This window comes from Columba livia, chromosome 3 (genome assembly GCF_036013475.1).
Source record: "Columba livia isolate bColLiv1 breed racing homer chromosome 3, bColLiv1.pat.W.v2, whole genome shotgun sequence".
Classification (NCBI taxonomy): Eukaryota; Metazoa; Chordata; class Aves; order Columbiformes; family Columbidae; genus Columba; species Columba livia.
The window spans coordinates 65,912,637-65,928,410 of record NC_088604.1 but is presented as its reverse complement, the minus strand read 5'-3'; the positions used below and the strand labels follow the sequence as shown (position 1 = coordinate 65,928,410).

General features: G+C 40.3%; 1 protein-coding gene across 11 annotated transcripts in view; it reads right to left on the bottom strand.

The window, feature by feature from the left end:
* Positions 1–1,351: 1,351 nt before the first annotated feature.
* The window catches only part of CNKSR3 (CNKSR family member 3), a 60,623-nt gene continuing 46,200 nt past the window's right edge, over positions 1,352–15,774 (bottom strand). For 4 of the 11 annotated variants that reach the window (XM_065057342.1, XM_065057343.1, XM_065057347.1 and 1 more), the window contains 6 exons: positions 13,380–13,448; positions 12,368–12,601; positions 10,182–10,306; positions 6,933–7,141; positions 6,357–6,458; positions 1,352–4,833 (listed from right to left, as the gene is read on the bottom strand). In XM_065057342.1, the coding sequence (XP_064913414.1) occupies positions 4,535–4,833; positions 6,357–6,458; positions 6,933–7,141; positions 10,182–10,306; positions 12,368–12,601; positions 13,380–13,448 (1,038 nt within the window). In that variant the 3' untranslated portion in view covers positions 1,352–4,534. The remainder of the gene's footprint in view (positions 4,834–6,356; positions 6,459–6,932; positions 7,142–10,181; positions 10,307–12,367; positions 12,602–13,379; positions 13,449–15,774) is intronic. The other 7 variants (XM_005507658.3, XM_065057345.1, XM_065057348.1 and 4 more) reach the window with 3 other exon arrangements.

Genomic DNA, 15,774 nt, shown 5'->3' with positions numbered 1-15,774 from the left:
TGTGACAAATATAAAGAAAAGGCAATAAAAGCAACATGCTTCCTCCTTTGGTGAAGAAATGATTTTGACATTGTGCATACCTGAGCCCAGAAACACCCTTGCCTAGTGGTCACCTCTCAGTCACATACAACTACTCCACATCGTAAAAGGCTCCACGGGATGGAACAGAGCAGCTTGGATGTGATGTACTCATAGGCAAAGCAGCTGACAGAAAGTCCTTGAAGAGCTAAGAGAGGTTCCTTCTGCTGGTGGTGGCCATATTGATTAATATTGATCAGAGGAGGGGCTAGGGAACAACAATTTTCCCTTGAAATACCAGAGCTGCAGGTAGCTATGGACCTCTAGTCTTTCCTGAGTTCTTCAGACCTCCTCCCCTCTCCACGTAGGAAAGGAGGGGACTGTTACTTCCCCTTGAAGTTGACATAATTTAAGTGCATGTTTCCCACAGATATTCTCTTCAACTTCTTCATTTCTTTTAGGACAAATGACAAAATGGGTCTATTAAAACTCACTTCCACTTTGAATCAAGATTTCTAGAGTGAATGATAAAGCCCAACAACAGTTGACAAAATTTCCATTAGAGGAGAATCTTGCAGCCAATACATTAACAGCTACCCTGGTGTAGCAAGATCAGACCAGGTGTTTAAAAAGATGCAGATGTTTGGAAGAAACTCAAGTTACATATATCAGAAAGCTATACAGGCAAAGGAAAACAGGGTCTTGTGTTTAATTCACCTTACCAAGTGCTTAAAGTTACAGATACCTATTTTATTGTACTTAAGTTTTCTTGATACGTTTGCTTTTTGGTAATCCAGCATAGAAAGTTGTAAACTTCTGGTTTAGGAATAATAGAAATAGCAGAGTCTGCTCCCATAAGTCTTTCCACTGCACTTGCCTCCTCACGTTTCAAAAACCTGAGATATGGCCACATTTTAATTCAGTGTGTTAAACTGCCTGTTCCTCTAATTGAAGTCACCACATTAAAAAGTCGAGAGGTAGAGGGGAGGAGGAAGGGTACTTGTGTCCAATATCTACAATCCATGCCACAATCTAAAATAGCCTATTAATTACTTCTCAGAACAGCTATTGAAGCTTTTCTATCTGATAATCAGAGAAAGAAGAGGAGAAAAAGGAGAAAAAAAAAAATAACAAAAACCTCCACTGAGAGAAATAAAATGCCAGCTTCCCAGAGAAACTCCTGCATGCCATATATTAAATAAAAAGGTTTGCAGCATAGTGAGCAGTAAGCAGTACTTGCAGACAAGAATATCAAGAAGCCAAGGTAGTATACCAGAGTACATGGTAAGTTGACAGCAGTAAGGATATGGCTTTTGCAACAAAAACAGGCATATCGTGTTCTGCTACGTTTATTCTGCATACATACACTCCGATGGCCAAAAGTCCATCAACAATGATGGATAAAGCACAAGGGGGAAAAAAACCCCAACATTATTTGCCTTCTTGATCGAGAAACCATGCATGACTGTTTTCAATGGTCTTGCTAATTTACAATGGAAACTTAACTCCATTAAACAAAGTATTGCCAGCAGATTGAGAAAGGCCATCCTTTCCCTCTACTCAGCACACATGGGGCCACATCTAGGGTACTGTGTCCAGTTCCGGGCTCACCAGTATGAGAGAGATATGGAGAGAATTCAAAAAAGGGACATCCAGATGATGAAAGGACTGGCGCACCTCTCCTGTGAGGAGAGGCTGAGAAAGCTGGGTCTGTTCAGCCTGGAGAACAGAAGGCTCAGGGGGATCTTATCAATGTGTATAAATACCTGAAGGGAGAAAGCAAAGATGAAGGAGCCAGGCTCCTTTCAGTGTTGCCCAGTGACAGGACCAGAGGTGAGAGGCACAAACTGAAACACAGGAGATTCCTTCTGAAAAGTGAAAAACACTTTTTTTTACTGTCAGGGTGACCAAACACTGGCAGATGTTGCCCAGGGAGGTTGCAGAGCCTCCATTCTTGGAGATACACAAAAGCTGTCTAGATGTGATGCTGGACAACCACCTCTAGGTGGGCCTGCCTGAGCAGTGGCTTGGACAACATGATCTCCAGAGGTCCCTTCCAACCTCAACCATTCTGTGATTCTGAGAAACTACAATACCACTTCTGTTGATTTCCAGAAAAGAACCTATGTTTCCCCTGTTCATAAGAGCCAGGCAACTCTCTCCCTGGACAATCAACTGTTGGATATCCTTATGATTGACTGACAAACGGTCAAATTCAGTACCTTAATTCCGCATGGTTAGGACACTGGAACATGGAGAGGATGAACTTGAAAGGACATTAGTTGGTTGGGTTTGTTTTGTTGTTGGTTTGAAGGGGTGTTTTTCAGTGGTGAAGGGAGAATTAGCTTGTGTTTTGGCAACAAGACCAATTTTGAAAGTGTCACTGCCTAAATGCTTATAAATTCCTCTTTCTTCATAGCTGCAGTGGTTTCAATCTACTTGTTAAATTAGGGCAAACTTATTTCACTACTCATAGATCAAACTGCAAGAGAAGCTAGCCAAATGAAGTGAGAAAACTTTTCAGTGTCTTAAAAATGTGCCTGGGTACAACTCAAAGAAACCGAGTGCACCTATAGATCTTCCACATCAATATGCATGAATGCATAAACCAAAGTGCGTCCCCACCATTCACTTTTTAAACCATGGAAAACAGTACATTAAAGATAAGCAAAAATTCTATTATAAAGCCTTGTTAAGACAACATCTCTGACTTTAAATAAAAGTTATGGAAGTACATTAAATTAAAACAGTTCAGTCAATTTGGGGCTGGACTATACACTACAACACTGCATGCAACATGACAATTTCAGCCCTTTCCTCAGAGGCAGGACTGAACTCATGGAGGATTCAATTGCACTGCAGCTGTGTTTGGCCACATCTCTACTACAGGCTACTGTCTTTGCAGGGTAGAGAAGAGTGACACAAGACAGGCAAATTATATTCTGCATTGATCAAAAAAGTCCAAACCAGCCCCCACCTAAATCACCAGTGAGTCAGAATCAAACATAATTAATTGAAAACTGAATTTAACACCCTGTGTCTCTGCAGGGTTGTAGCACAACTTCACTAACTTGTTGCAGCAGAATGGTCACACTTTCACAAGACAGAATCATAGTATGGTTTTAACACTGATGTTACCACATACAATTCCTCCCCCATCCAAAATGCTAATGGACATTTAACTTCCCTCTTTCTCCACCGATTATTAAATAGAAATTCTTCTTTTCTTCAGCAAGACCAAAGGCCTAAACACTGTTGGCAATGCATCTTATACAAAAATAGTTAGTCTTACAATTAGTGAGGAGTAAAAGACTTGCTTTGTCTTTGCATTTGACTAATCTGTGCCAAGTACTGCAGACAGGAAGGTACAAACTATATCTGTTTAAGTGAAAAAAATATATACAACTATATTTAACATTTAAATTACTTTAAACACAACTGTTTGCATACTAACAATCTTATGTACATTCAGGTTTAAACAATACCTCTTTAATATCCTCCTCTTTTGTTAAACAAGTTTTATTTTCCTCCCAAAATACCCAATGCTACTTTAAAATTCTGGAGGTGGACAAATTTGAGCTATATAGAAAATAGCAAGACGTCTTACAATTGTAATGTATCATAGCACATTTTTCTCATAAAAACAATACATCATTCAAAAACTGAACCACTGTCAAAATTCTCATTAGTCCAACAGGACTGTCTTTAACAGCCTACTTTGGTTAACAGCAAATCATTCTTAAACAATTAAGGAAAAATATATATTCTTTTACCACCTCTACAGATGCATCTCCTTGGCATGTTGTAGCAATCCATATTTCTTTATGGATGAACACCACAGCTGTTCAGCGCTCTGTATTGGTACTGTGATTTCAATAAAATGGATTGATTTATAATTAAATTGGTCCAACTTATTAAGATCTCTGAGTAAGAGAACTCTCTTCCTAAGGCTTCCTAAGATCTGTGGATATCAGAGAAAGAATGGCAATGCTAGTACTTCTTTCTCACAAGCTTGATCTCATGCAGCACTTGCAACAGCTTCACTAATTAGCATGAAACTGCCTTTTCCCTGCTTACCTTTCCTGGTCAGGAGAGCAGCACAACTTTTGCTGAACTCTACGTACTCTGACACCCGTCAGTCGCACCAGCCTCTGAGCATTCAGACAAATGAAGTGCCCCTTTACAGTAACATAATGATTTCCTCTGAGTCATTTTGTGTATTTCAGGTCACGTGTGGCCTCTATATCACTGAAATTTTCCTCGTTTCCAGGGTAATAAATGCCCTCAGCTTTTGGCCAGGAAGCGAAACTTAACCTTTATCTTTCCTCCCTCCTTGTGCCATAAAACCCTCTGATCCATCAAAAAAGAAAAAAAAAAATCACAAACAAAAAGGCAAAAGTGTGAGATTCTCCAGGAAAAAGAACACTGCATTAGTCACTATGCATCCGTTAAGCTGAAAAGTAGAGAAGTCTGACCGATGAGCAAAGGCACTTGGTAACAGTCCTGTGAACAACAGTCAATGAGTCAACAATTTCAGTCTCGTGATCCAGCTGACCAGCAGCGAGGGCTCTGCAGAAGAAGATTTTGTGGACGATGTAACAGAGGATTTTTTAGCACCCTCCTCTTGAAAAGGAATTGTTGCACTGTTGTGGAGGTCTGTATTCATAAAACACCTGCTGCCTCGAATATAATCCGTTCCCCTCACTAAGTGCTTGTCAGACACTGGTCTTGAGAGGGGGTGTTGTGTGGTGGGGTTTTCTTCAATGACTGGGGGTATCCTTTCATTACTGAAGTACCTGCAGAGGACTTCTTCACCTGTGTGAACAAGAGGAAAAAAAGCAAAATTATTGCTGACTACAAAACCCTCCTTTAACATTTTCTATTTTTAATTAAAAATTTCTGGTTATATTTCAAATTACCCAGATTTTGGTACCTTTCAAAACACACATGGACATAAACAGTTGTCGACAGATCTATGGCTTTCTGCGTCTTTAATGTTTTTTTAAGCAACACACAGAACAACAAAAGAAATTCACACACAGATATTGTTTGACTGTTAAATTCCAGATCCACATGCATCAAAACTGCTAGTACAGATGACCTTCATGCAAATCCTTCTCATAACATGTGTCATTCAAGATGCTCATAGACCAGAATTGAATCTGCATTTAGCTGAATATAACTCAAGACTAACTTAAAAGCTACAAATATTACATTGGACAACAGAAATTAATTTTTGCAGCTAAAAATGTAAGCACTTCCCTGGTTTTGATTATCAATTTGTGGTACTTTCTCTGGTTTTACTCCTACCTAGACACATAGTCATGGCTGCTGCTAGAGATGTCCATCATACTGGGCTAGGCAGGTCTTTGTTCTGACCCAAAACAGCTTACACACAAGCCTGCAGCACTTAAGTACATTTCAAGTGTTAAAAAAGTCAACACAAAACCAAACAAAAAAACATGCATGCAAAAAACAGCCCTGCCACCTGGTGATCATTCTGTTAGACTTGTTACTTAGCCTGTTTCTGATATCCCTCCAGGTTGCTGTTTCTTGTTATCAGCTTCTATATTTGCCTATAGAATTGATCTTATATTTTCCTATCAGCTTTCAGAACTGATTTCAAGAATAAACTAGAGAGTCATCCTTTCCTATTTTTCACTTTAACAGGACTCGGAGTCTTTCAGATGCAAAAGGGGAGAAGAGAAGCTCAGTGAGGGAAGAAAAAAAAAAACCACCTAACTTAACACCCAACATTATCAGCTTGTGTCTTTCTCCCATTCTGTGATATCCGCAGAATAAGGGGTGTTTCAAAAAGATGGACCTAATCTGTAATTGCAGTGCAGCGCAAATTGCATCCATCTTTTTGAAATACATTGTATATTGTTTTCTAACAGCATTCACAAAAAAAGCAACTCCTAAAAGGCCCTACATTTGCTTTTGAGAACAAGCTTGCTTCTACAATAGCCTACCACAGTGAGCTAAACAAACAGATGTCCAAAAAAGAAGTTTTATGATCAATACTAAATGCTTAAGAAAGGGAAGTATTGGTGTGTAAGAGCAAAATAGTAAACCTGTACTGTAAGAGTCAAGTACAGATCTGCCCTACTTTTAATACTCACAAGAATTCTAGGACTGAACAACAAAATTGGAGCCCTACCACTGAACAGCCTCACAAATTTCACAACTACCATCTGGCATTCCTGCTACAACCAACAATGATCACCTTGGATCAGTTCAGCATCACAAAAATATTTATTCTTCATTCCTAATTCAGGCACATCCTCTTCACACCAATTAAATTTTGGAGAGGAAGGGAAGAGAAAGAGGGACAAGACCTAGAACCTTGCCTTTTCTCCCTGATGCTCGTGGCCTAGAGAAGGGTTCTGCAGCTCCTATCCAGCTTCCATCAGCAGGCATTGACAAAGGACGGGGTTTTCCTAAAGGCAATAGAGAAGGTTATGAGGAATTACATTAAGTTTAGGAGACCGATTTTTAGCTTGATATTTTTCTCAGTTACACAAAAGGAGAGGTACAGCAATAAGCAGTTAAAATTTCAGAAAAAAAAAAAACAGTTCTAACTGCTTCCACTGGTGAAATATAAGAAAGCAATGTGTCAAAATCGAACAGTCACACTCTTGCTCATTTACAGCAGCGGTGGACATAATGACCTAAAGCTATAACCAAGACATGCAAGGAAATGACCAAACATGGCAGCAGAGCCCAGCTGAACAACATTTACTGAAGAAATAACAGCATTTAAGTGAAATTATTTCAGATATAGAATTATATTCACAGTTTTTACAAACTACCCATAATATCCATTAAGTCCAACAAGCACTTTTCTAACAAATTATTCCAAACTGACCAAAGTGTTTGTCATAACAGCAGCAATGAAATAGGAATTAACTCACCATAAGACTGTGTTTTTTCCCTCATCTTGGCTGATACGATATTTGCTTCCGTGGGATACCCAGGCAACCGATCCGAATCAGCAATAGTAAACCTTCGCCTTCGACTCTCCTGATCCAGAAAAGAATTGGGAGACTCGGCACCCTTGGACCCAGGTAGGGGCTGACCGGATTTGTTGCCTCCTCCATATACAAAACTCCCTTTTTCATCTCTGAAAGGACATTTCACTTCAGTTAATAGCTTAAAAGAGGTTCACACTAGACACGAGTAGGTTTGAAAGATACTTCTAGCCCCCAGTCACGCTCCTGACAACTGGCATTGTGCTGTAGTCAAGCAGAAAAGAAAAAAAAAAACACAAGTCAGGTGATAAAAGACTTCATTATAAACATACTTACAAAGGAGAAAAGAAAGCTAAGTCCCTCATGTTAATTCACTTTTCATCAGCCATTAATTTAACATACAGAGAAGTTTAGAGGTACCACCCCAGAAAAAGCTTTTGAGAAATAAGACTTTCCTGCCTTGAGGGTATCAAAGATCCTGATTCACTGTCTGTTCAGTACACAGTTGTGACAGAGGAGTGCATACAAATATTTATCCATCTCTGTGTAATGGCAACACCTATTGCCTCCATCTAAAGGACTATGCCTCATGGTCATTCCCAATGCACAATAACTGCCACTGGATATTCACCACCTTCTCTCTCTATACAGAAGTGAGAGCTTCAATAAAAAAAACCAAAAATCATAGTGTATATACATAGAATTTTGAACAATTTCTGCAGAAACTCCCTTTCCCAGATCTCCTGGTTTTGCTAAAAACAAGTTTCTCTTTTAGTGAATTTGCCTGTCAGCTAAAGCCTTCATATTAACTGCATTTTCCTGGAGCACCAGACACATGTTTTGGTAAACCTAGCAATGGAATGCAAACTTATTGATAAGCACGGATGGACATCTCACGAGAGGGGCGACGAGAAACAAGAGACCAAGAAACTGACCAACTGTGTATAACATTCCATTCACGTGAATACTTCATATAAAAGTGGGAGATCACGAGGATCTCGTGGGCTTTTCCCTTTTTTGCCTTTTCCCTTCTGCTTATGGCCGACATTAGGAGAGGACCTTGCTAGTCGTCCCTGTGAACTGAGGCCTAGTGAGAGACTGAATCCAGCTCCAATTGGCTGCAGAGTCTAATCCAGGACTTTGGTTGCCGCCTCTGCAGTTGCTGAGACTTTCAAGATTGGTTTTGTATATTTTGTATTATTTTCTCTATTCTTATTAGTAGCATTAGTAAAACATCTTTAATTTTTTCCAACTCTCTTCACCCTGTGCTTCTTTTCCTCCCAATCGCCTCTCCTTAGTGAAAAGGGGGAAGAGGGAGGGGGAAGTGTGTCGGGGGGAGAGGGGGTTAACAATACATCTGCCAGGGTTTTATTGTCACCCCGCAATCTTAACCCTCGACACCAGAGTAACCCTTCATTCCAAAGGCCAGGAACAGACATTTTTAGAACCAGTCCTTGTGAGTACTTCTGGAAGAGCAGCTACTCTCCAAGTCAAGATTTCTCCGAGTTTTCCCCCCCTCCACTTCGCTGTAGATGCTACAATCTTAGTACGTGAAGCAATCATCAGACAAGTCAGGCATAAAAATACACAGGTGACTGTCTAAGCACATACGTACCCCCACATTCACAACAGCCTCCTGGCCAGCACATACCACCTTTTTCAGCTATCAAGAACAATTCTAGAACTCACTGAATGGCAGGGAGCTATTTATGGAGATTCTGGGGAAAAAATTGCACAGAAGTGTTACGTCACAACCATGTGTACCCAGAGAGCTCTCCTACAACACCACCATGTGGAGGGAAACCAGCCACTGTGCTCTGTCTTGCCAGTGGGACCAGAAAAGGTCCATACCAGGAAGGGAAGAGAACAAGATGATGAGGGGGGAAGAAATGACCACACAAAAGTATTACAGTTTCAAGAGAAGAACAAAACATGCAGAGATGAAATTAAATAGCCAAATAGAAGGTGAGGGAAATGCCTTTTCTCTTCTTGCTGGGTACCACAGCTTTCCACATTTGCTTTCTTGAAAAGTCAAGAAGCTTTCCCCTTTCCACACATCATCCAGGGCAAGTTTTACAGCTCACATTGCTACTTCCTTCCCTGTCAACAGGGATTCAGGTCTAAAGGCATCTGAAGCCGGATATAATTTTGTGACTGTTTAGAAAGGAGATAAACAAACTGAGCTCATGCACATAAGTTGACTGATGTGCTTGATATGTAAAAATTTAAGGAAAAGACCAAGACATTATAAACTCTGCTGTTAAATACGCATTCGTGTTTTTATGACAAGAAATTTGATTTTTTTTTTTTTTTTTTTTTTTTTTTTTTTTTTTTTTTTAATTTAAGAATTGAGTACACAAACATGAAAAACAGGGAGACAATAGGTGAAGGTGGATCCAACTTCAGGTAAAGAGACCCCACACTGAAGAAATTCTCTCCCTCCAGCCTAGTACTGCCCTGAAGACTGCAGGTAATAGAACACCTCTGTCTCTGTATCAGACCTTACATGACAGGAGGCAAGCTCTCCTCCTATAAGAGTCCTGTGGCAAAAAGGTCAGTTTCTGTGCTGGGCTATCTACATGTAACCTGAAGTGTCAAGAGAGGACAGGAAGCATGCCCCACATCCCTCACCTTCTTTTGTGTACACTGGTCTGCATTTTATAGCTTAAACTGCAGGGAAAAAAATAAAGTCGAATGACTTGTCTCTCCCTTCCCCTCATTGGGAACATTCCTGTTTGTACAACTTCCAAGTTTAACAACTTAAAACAAGTTTTTTTCCTATCCTAACTCCCACAGCAGTAACTTAACTCACAAAAAAAAAAAAACACCAACAAAAAAAAAAGTGGAAAAAGTTACAGACAAAAATTACTTCTTGCTACGTGCAGTTGGATTTAAACAAAATCAAAAACATAACTCCACAACAAAATCACGGATGACATCCGTTCATGCTTTGGGAACAACTCTGATGTATGCAGCACACAGTTTTCTAATAACAACATCTATTATGATCCTGGTAATTTATGCATTTAATCATAAGATTAAGCAAACCTATGCATTTAAGCAACTAGAATAAAGTCTGCAAGATCTACAATTTCCTCAAGCTAATTTGCACAGAGCTTTAACAGAAAGCCAGCTCAGAAACAGGCATAATAAAGGAGTTTTTTGTTCACTAGTGCATGTTTATCCACATACCGAGGGGAATACGGAACAGCTGGTGGAGGTGGTATGTACAGATCCAAAATGGCTGGCTTCTCTTTTTTCAGTGAGGTATCCATGGTGCTTTCTGGTGACTGGGTTGAAGTTGGCAAAGGGCTGGTCTGAAATGTTAGATAACTGTCAAACATCTGAGCACTGATTTATCATTCACAAAAAAAAAAATTCAATAGTCAGTAGTACCATATCATCCCCTAGTGAATGACTATTTGTATAGTTAAAAAACATATTAAAAACTCTTAGCATATATATTTTTCTCCACCTCCAGTTTTAGCTAGCTTTGCAGTTCCTCCCACAGAAATCCTATCACAGGTAATGTATTGCTCAAGAAAATTTTGCTCTTTCAAGTTTTCATTTTTACTGCAAATTCCATAGACAGAAAACAAAACCCCTTTCTTCTATTTTCAGATCCATTAAAAGAATACAATTTGTTAAATACAGATATGACCTGCAAGACTCACAAAGCCAGCTCACGCTACCCTTTTTCCATACAGTCCAATGCCTGGGGCATGGGCACAGGCAGGAATATGGTTAAGTTCACCACAAATTGCATCAAGTGATATAACTAGGGTAAGGAAAGCAAAGCAAAAATATATTTGGTATTCTCATCTAAGCAAGTCTGTCATTTCGCTTTTTGTGTCTCAATTCTGTTTGCCCAGAGTCTCGCCAGACTCCAGTCTGCCTGTAGGAGATCAAAGGTTTGAAGGACCCTTTCACCTCTGTCAGGCAAGAAGACAGCACTCTCCCCATTTTGCCAAGTACCTGCCCAGGCTTTTCCACTGGTCACTCAGCTAGTGGAACCCCTGCACAAGCATCTGCCTTTTACCAGTCTGTACCTGTCGGAGGCCAGAACTGTCAACTGGCTTCTCCAACCACCCATTTCCCCAAGGAAATGCTGCTTGGCACAGACTATTATATATCCCAGCCCACCTCAACTCTCCTTATCAGTAACACAGTCCTTTCTTTTGGTAACTCTAAAAAACTCAGAGTACCGGGGTGGCGGTGTGGAGGGTGTTAGCTTCTGTTATTTGTTTGTCTGTTTATTGTTTGGGCTTTTGTTTGTTTGTTTTGTTTGTTTTTCTTTGGGTCTGATTAGCCAACAGGCACGATGCCACAAAAGCAGGATACACACATTGGTGAAAGGATGAGAAAAGAGTCAAGTGTGCATCATCTGCCAAGTTCAAGAGAAATCTCATAGAATCATAATCAAAGAATGTCCCGAGTTGGAATGGACCCACAATGATCACTGAGTCCAACTCCTGTCCCTGCATAGGACAACCCCAAAATCCACACCATGCATCTGAAGGCTTCTTTAATTGCTTGTTGAACACTGTCAGGCTTGGGGCCATGACTACCTCCCCAGGGAGCCTGTTAAAGTGCTCCACCACCCTTTGGGTGAAGAACCTTTTCCTAATGTCCAACCTAAACCTCCCCTGGCACATCTTTCTGCCATTCCCTTGTGTACTAAATCTGCCTGCATCAAGACTTCAGATAGCCACTGGCATTTCACAGGCTGATAAGTTACCTTCACAGCTATGTAGGGAAGTCTGTGCAGTAATAGGAATGGGAACTCACTTATTTTCTTTATTCCAGGTTATTAATTCATATAAATTCAGTTGTTTTCCCCTGTAAGCAGTAAGCCTTAAGCTTCCTAATACAATAAGCCATTCTCAAAATAGTTAAAGTGTTATTAATGTCACTTTCCCTGTCTGCTTATTACCCAGTGTGTGAATAGCTCAACAACCAACCTTATTTAAACAAGCAGTTTAAACAACTTATTGAAAAACACCTTTCCCACCCTTCACCAGACTAAGAGGACAAATATATGGAATAATCTAAGTTATTTCAGCAAAAACCTATTACTCTGCTAAACAGAGGAAGTATTTATTACTCTGTGCTGATGAATTCCATACATATCAGCAGTTTCAGCAGTTTTCCCTCAGATAAGTTCTCCCAGTGGCACACTGACTGATTAAAAGGCTCAGCACACCTAGTCCTTTTGTGTATGAAGTGGGTGTTATCTGAGTTTCTTAAATTAAAAAAAAAAAGAAACACACCACACACACACCATACCAAAACCAAGAACATTTTCCCTTTTATCTAGCAATCAGAAGAGGACAGCCATGTCACCTAAACTTCCTTGACCTCTACTTAAACATAAGTACCTGGGAGAATTTCTGGTATTTCTCTTTTTCAAGTTGCAACCAAGGCATTCCCATCTTGACAGAACAGTTGAGCCGGCAGCCTCTCACCTGCACCAAGGGTGGTTTCCAACGCAGGTTCTTCAGTGGAGCGGGTGTGAAATGGAAGGAGCCAGTAGGACGTTTCTTAAGAAGCAGCCTAACGCCAGCAGGATTCTCTCGCAACTTTGCCACAAGGTTTTTTAATTGCCATCCAACCTGGAAGAGAATAAAATCTAGCTTTATTTTTTTTTTTTTCCCCAGTGTTGCTTTTCTTAAAGCAAATGAGAAAAACCCAAATGCCCCAAGCCAAACTGTCTGTTTTAACATGAACCTAAAAAGAGGGAAAAGAGATCCAAAAAAGCCAGAATGAAGAAAAAAATTGGAAAGTTCCTTCTTTGGAAGGATCTTCTTTTTGTTGTTTCAAATAAAGACCTCCACTTAAGCTGCAAATTAAACACTGAGATACCAAGCAATGTTCTTTATACCTCACCTCTGCTCCTAGAAGGATACATGGATGTGCTCAAATTGAGTAACACAGGGATTCACAGAGAACGAATTTTGTCACGTTTCTTTCCCACATTGAAATTGCTTACCTGTGATAAGCAAAACTGTAATAATTTTATCTAAGTTCCCAGATGCAAATGATTTGACAAATATTTGGGTATTTTTAAAGCTGTTTTATCTGCATTCCAGTAGGTTGTAACAAGGCATTTTAAAATAGGCCTTAAATGTAACAAAATATTATAATATGCATACAGCATTTAAACACAAAATTATTCATATTTGTTTTATCCAAGTATTGCAAAGAATTAATTTTAAGTCCAAGTAAAATTTGTCTTGAAAACAAAATGTCAAAAAGCCTCAAAGATTTCAACAGGAAAACACCAGAACCATCCACTGTCTCCCCTCCATGTCCCATCCACTCAGAACCCCTGGTGAGGGAGTTTTGGAAAACCATCAGAAGGGAAGGTTGGTAAAGCTGTTTGTTACTGACCACAGTCTGACGATTGACTTGGATCACTTCATCACCAGCATGAATCTTTTGAGATCGATCAGCAGGGGACTACAAAGAAGAAAACAAGAGGTACATGCTTCAGAAGATTTCCTTCCCTCCCATAACAAACACCACCAAGCTCATTCAAAGGTTGTATCTATAATGAAGAGCGTTGCTGAAAATTTTCACACAGCCAGATCGCACATTACATCCACTCAAAACCTGAAAATGCAAATGAATTCAACTTGTGATTGATTTTTGGTACTAGGGGAACTAGACAGAAAGGTAGAAGGCATGATCTGCATCTGTCAGAGGCCAAGTTGTACTTAAGTCACCAGATGATCTCCACTGTTTTGCCTCCAGTTTTTACCATAGTTCCAGAGGACTGCAGAGAAGACTCCTGTCTTAACACAGCACCTATCTTAAAATTAGCTTTCAAATAAATGTATATAGATTTAAAACAAAAAATTACACTAAGATTCTGAATGTACAGAACAAAGGACCAAAAATCCTCCAGCCCACAAACTAGATCTCTTTCACTTTCCTTTTTTGTTTCCTAATGTAAATAAGAGCTACCAACTTCAATGTCAAATTATCTACCTGTATCAAGGTCAAAAGAGAAAAATACATGCTTGCATACATCAAGTGTTTTCCAATACCAAATACCAATCTAACAATAATACACGTTAAACCACAAATTTCTGGGGGGGAAGGCTCTGGGGAGCCATTACGAAGGAAGAGCTAAACGTGCCAATATTTATTTAGATTTATCTATAGCTGGTACCATGCACAAGCTATCATTGCAGTTATTAAAAATGGCCTCACTGATATAATACACCAACTCTGACCAGCCTTGACAACACCCAAAGTGCAAAAGCAAACTACCTTGGTACATTGCACACTGGCCACAGGACAACTTCTCCTCCCATCCCCTAGCACCCCATGAGAAACCACCTTGCAGCAGGTCAGCTCTTCCTAGTGATTCCACAACTATGCACTTGGATTAAGGACTCCCTTATCCTCATCCCTTATCATATCTTTAGAGCTCAAGTAACGTTTTTATTAGAAGGAACTGTAGGAATAAACAGTGCAACAAGGGAAGACAACATGGGGGAATTTGTGGGAGGCTCCAGCTCTCATGAGTAACCCCATTTCTTCATTGTCTTCTCACTTCCTCTGAGAGGAAATGCCTCAGTGGAAGGCTGCGTATATACGAGTCAACCAAGATCATGAAAAAAATGCTGGGTCAAAGTCAAGTTTGTGAAAAACAAAGCTCATTTCAAGCTGTCCTTTGAGCAGTCAACAGCCTGTCTGGAGAGGAGGGTGGGGGACCCTTGCACAGAGGACTCCTACGACATGTGCCAGCTACCGCACCAGATGCTGCAATCACACTGTGAGAACAGAGGGAAGAGCAAAGTTTAGATCTAGGCCAACATGACACAGGAAGTCACAAGTGGGACAGCACAACTCCGTAATCCCGGAATCTTCTTAGCTGACTGGTATAAAATGTGTGGACTTCCCCAGTCCTTCCAGTATACAGTACTGTTAATTTTGGGGTGCAATCCCACCACATTCCAACAGGGATAGCTACTAAATACCATTCCAAACCTAGCAAGGAAAGACCCAGCCTGATCCCATGACACCAGAAAGTCACCAGTTGTTTGCAGCTCTCTGTCACTTCCCAAGTTTTGTTGCTCCAAAGAAAGAATGAACATTCATTTAAAAAGTGGAAATTTAGGTCAACACTCAGAGCTATAGAAGCAATACAGACTCATTCTTGGCCTCCAGAATGAGATCTATACCCACATGGAGCTTGGCAGCAGTCAGTGTTACATTCTTTCACATTTATCACATGTAGAAATGGCTAACAAAGTGTCCTCCGTCTATGTTTCAGACCCTGTAGAGAGTTATGCCAGGGCAACAGCATAAGAGCTAAAAAAGTTTTCAGTTTTCACTCGGACGTGCAAGCACAGGTTTCCACCCACTCCTCCTTGGTCCCTGGACTTGGCACAGGTACAACTAGAACCACTGGTTCTTTCCTATGCACGCACACACACACACAAAAAAAGCAATGCTGCAAAAGCCAGGCTCCTCCACTCCTTTTTCTTTCAGCCACTGCTTCTGTACACTGGAATTTCTGATGGCACCACAGTATCACCCACCAGCCCCAGCTGCTGGTCAGAGGTCCACTGCAACCACTGCCCAGAAGCCTTTATTAAAGTCTCAGCTACAGAGAACTCACACCATAAGAAAACACAAGCAACCACCTGCAGCAAAAAATACAGTTGCTTATTGTGTTGGCCATTTTCTTCCAGCAGACCACTCTTAAAGTTTTACCTTTTTGCAGTCTTTTTAATCAACAAGGTAATTATGTCACCAGACAACTATTGACTTC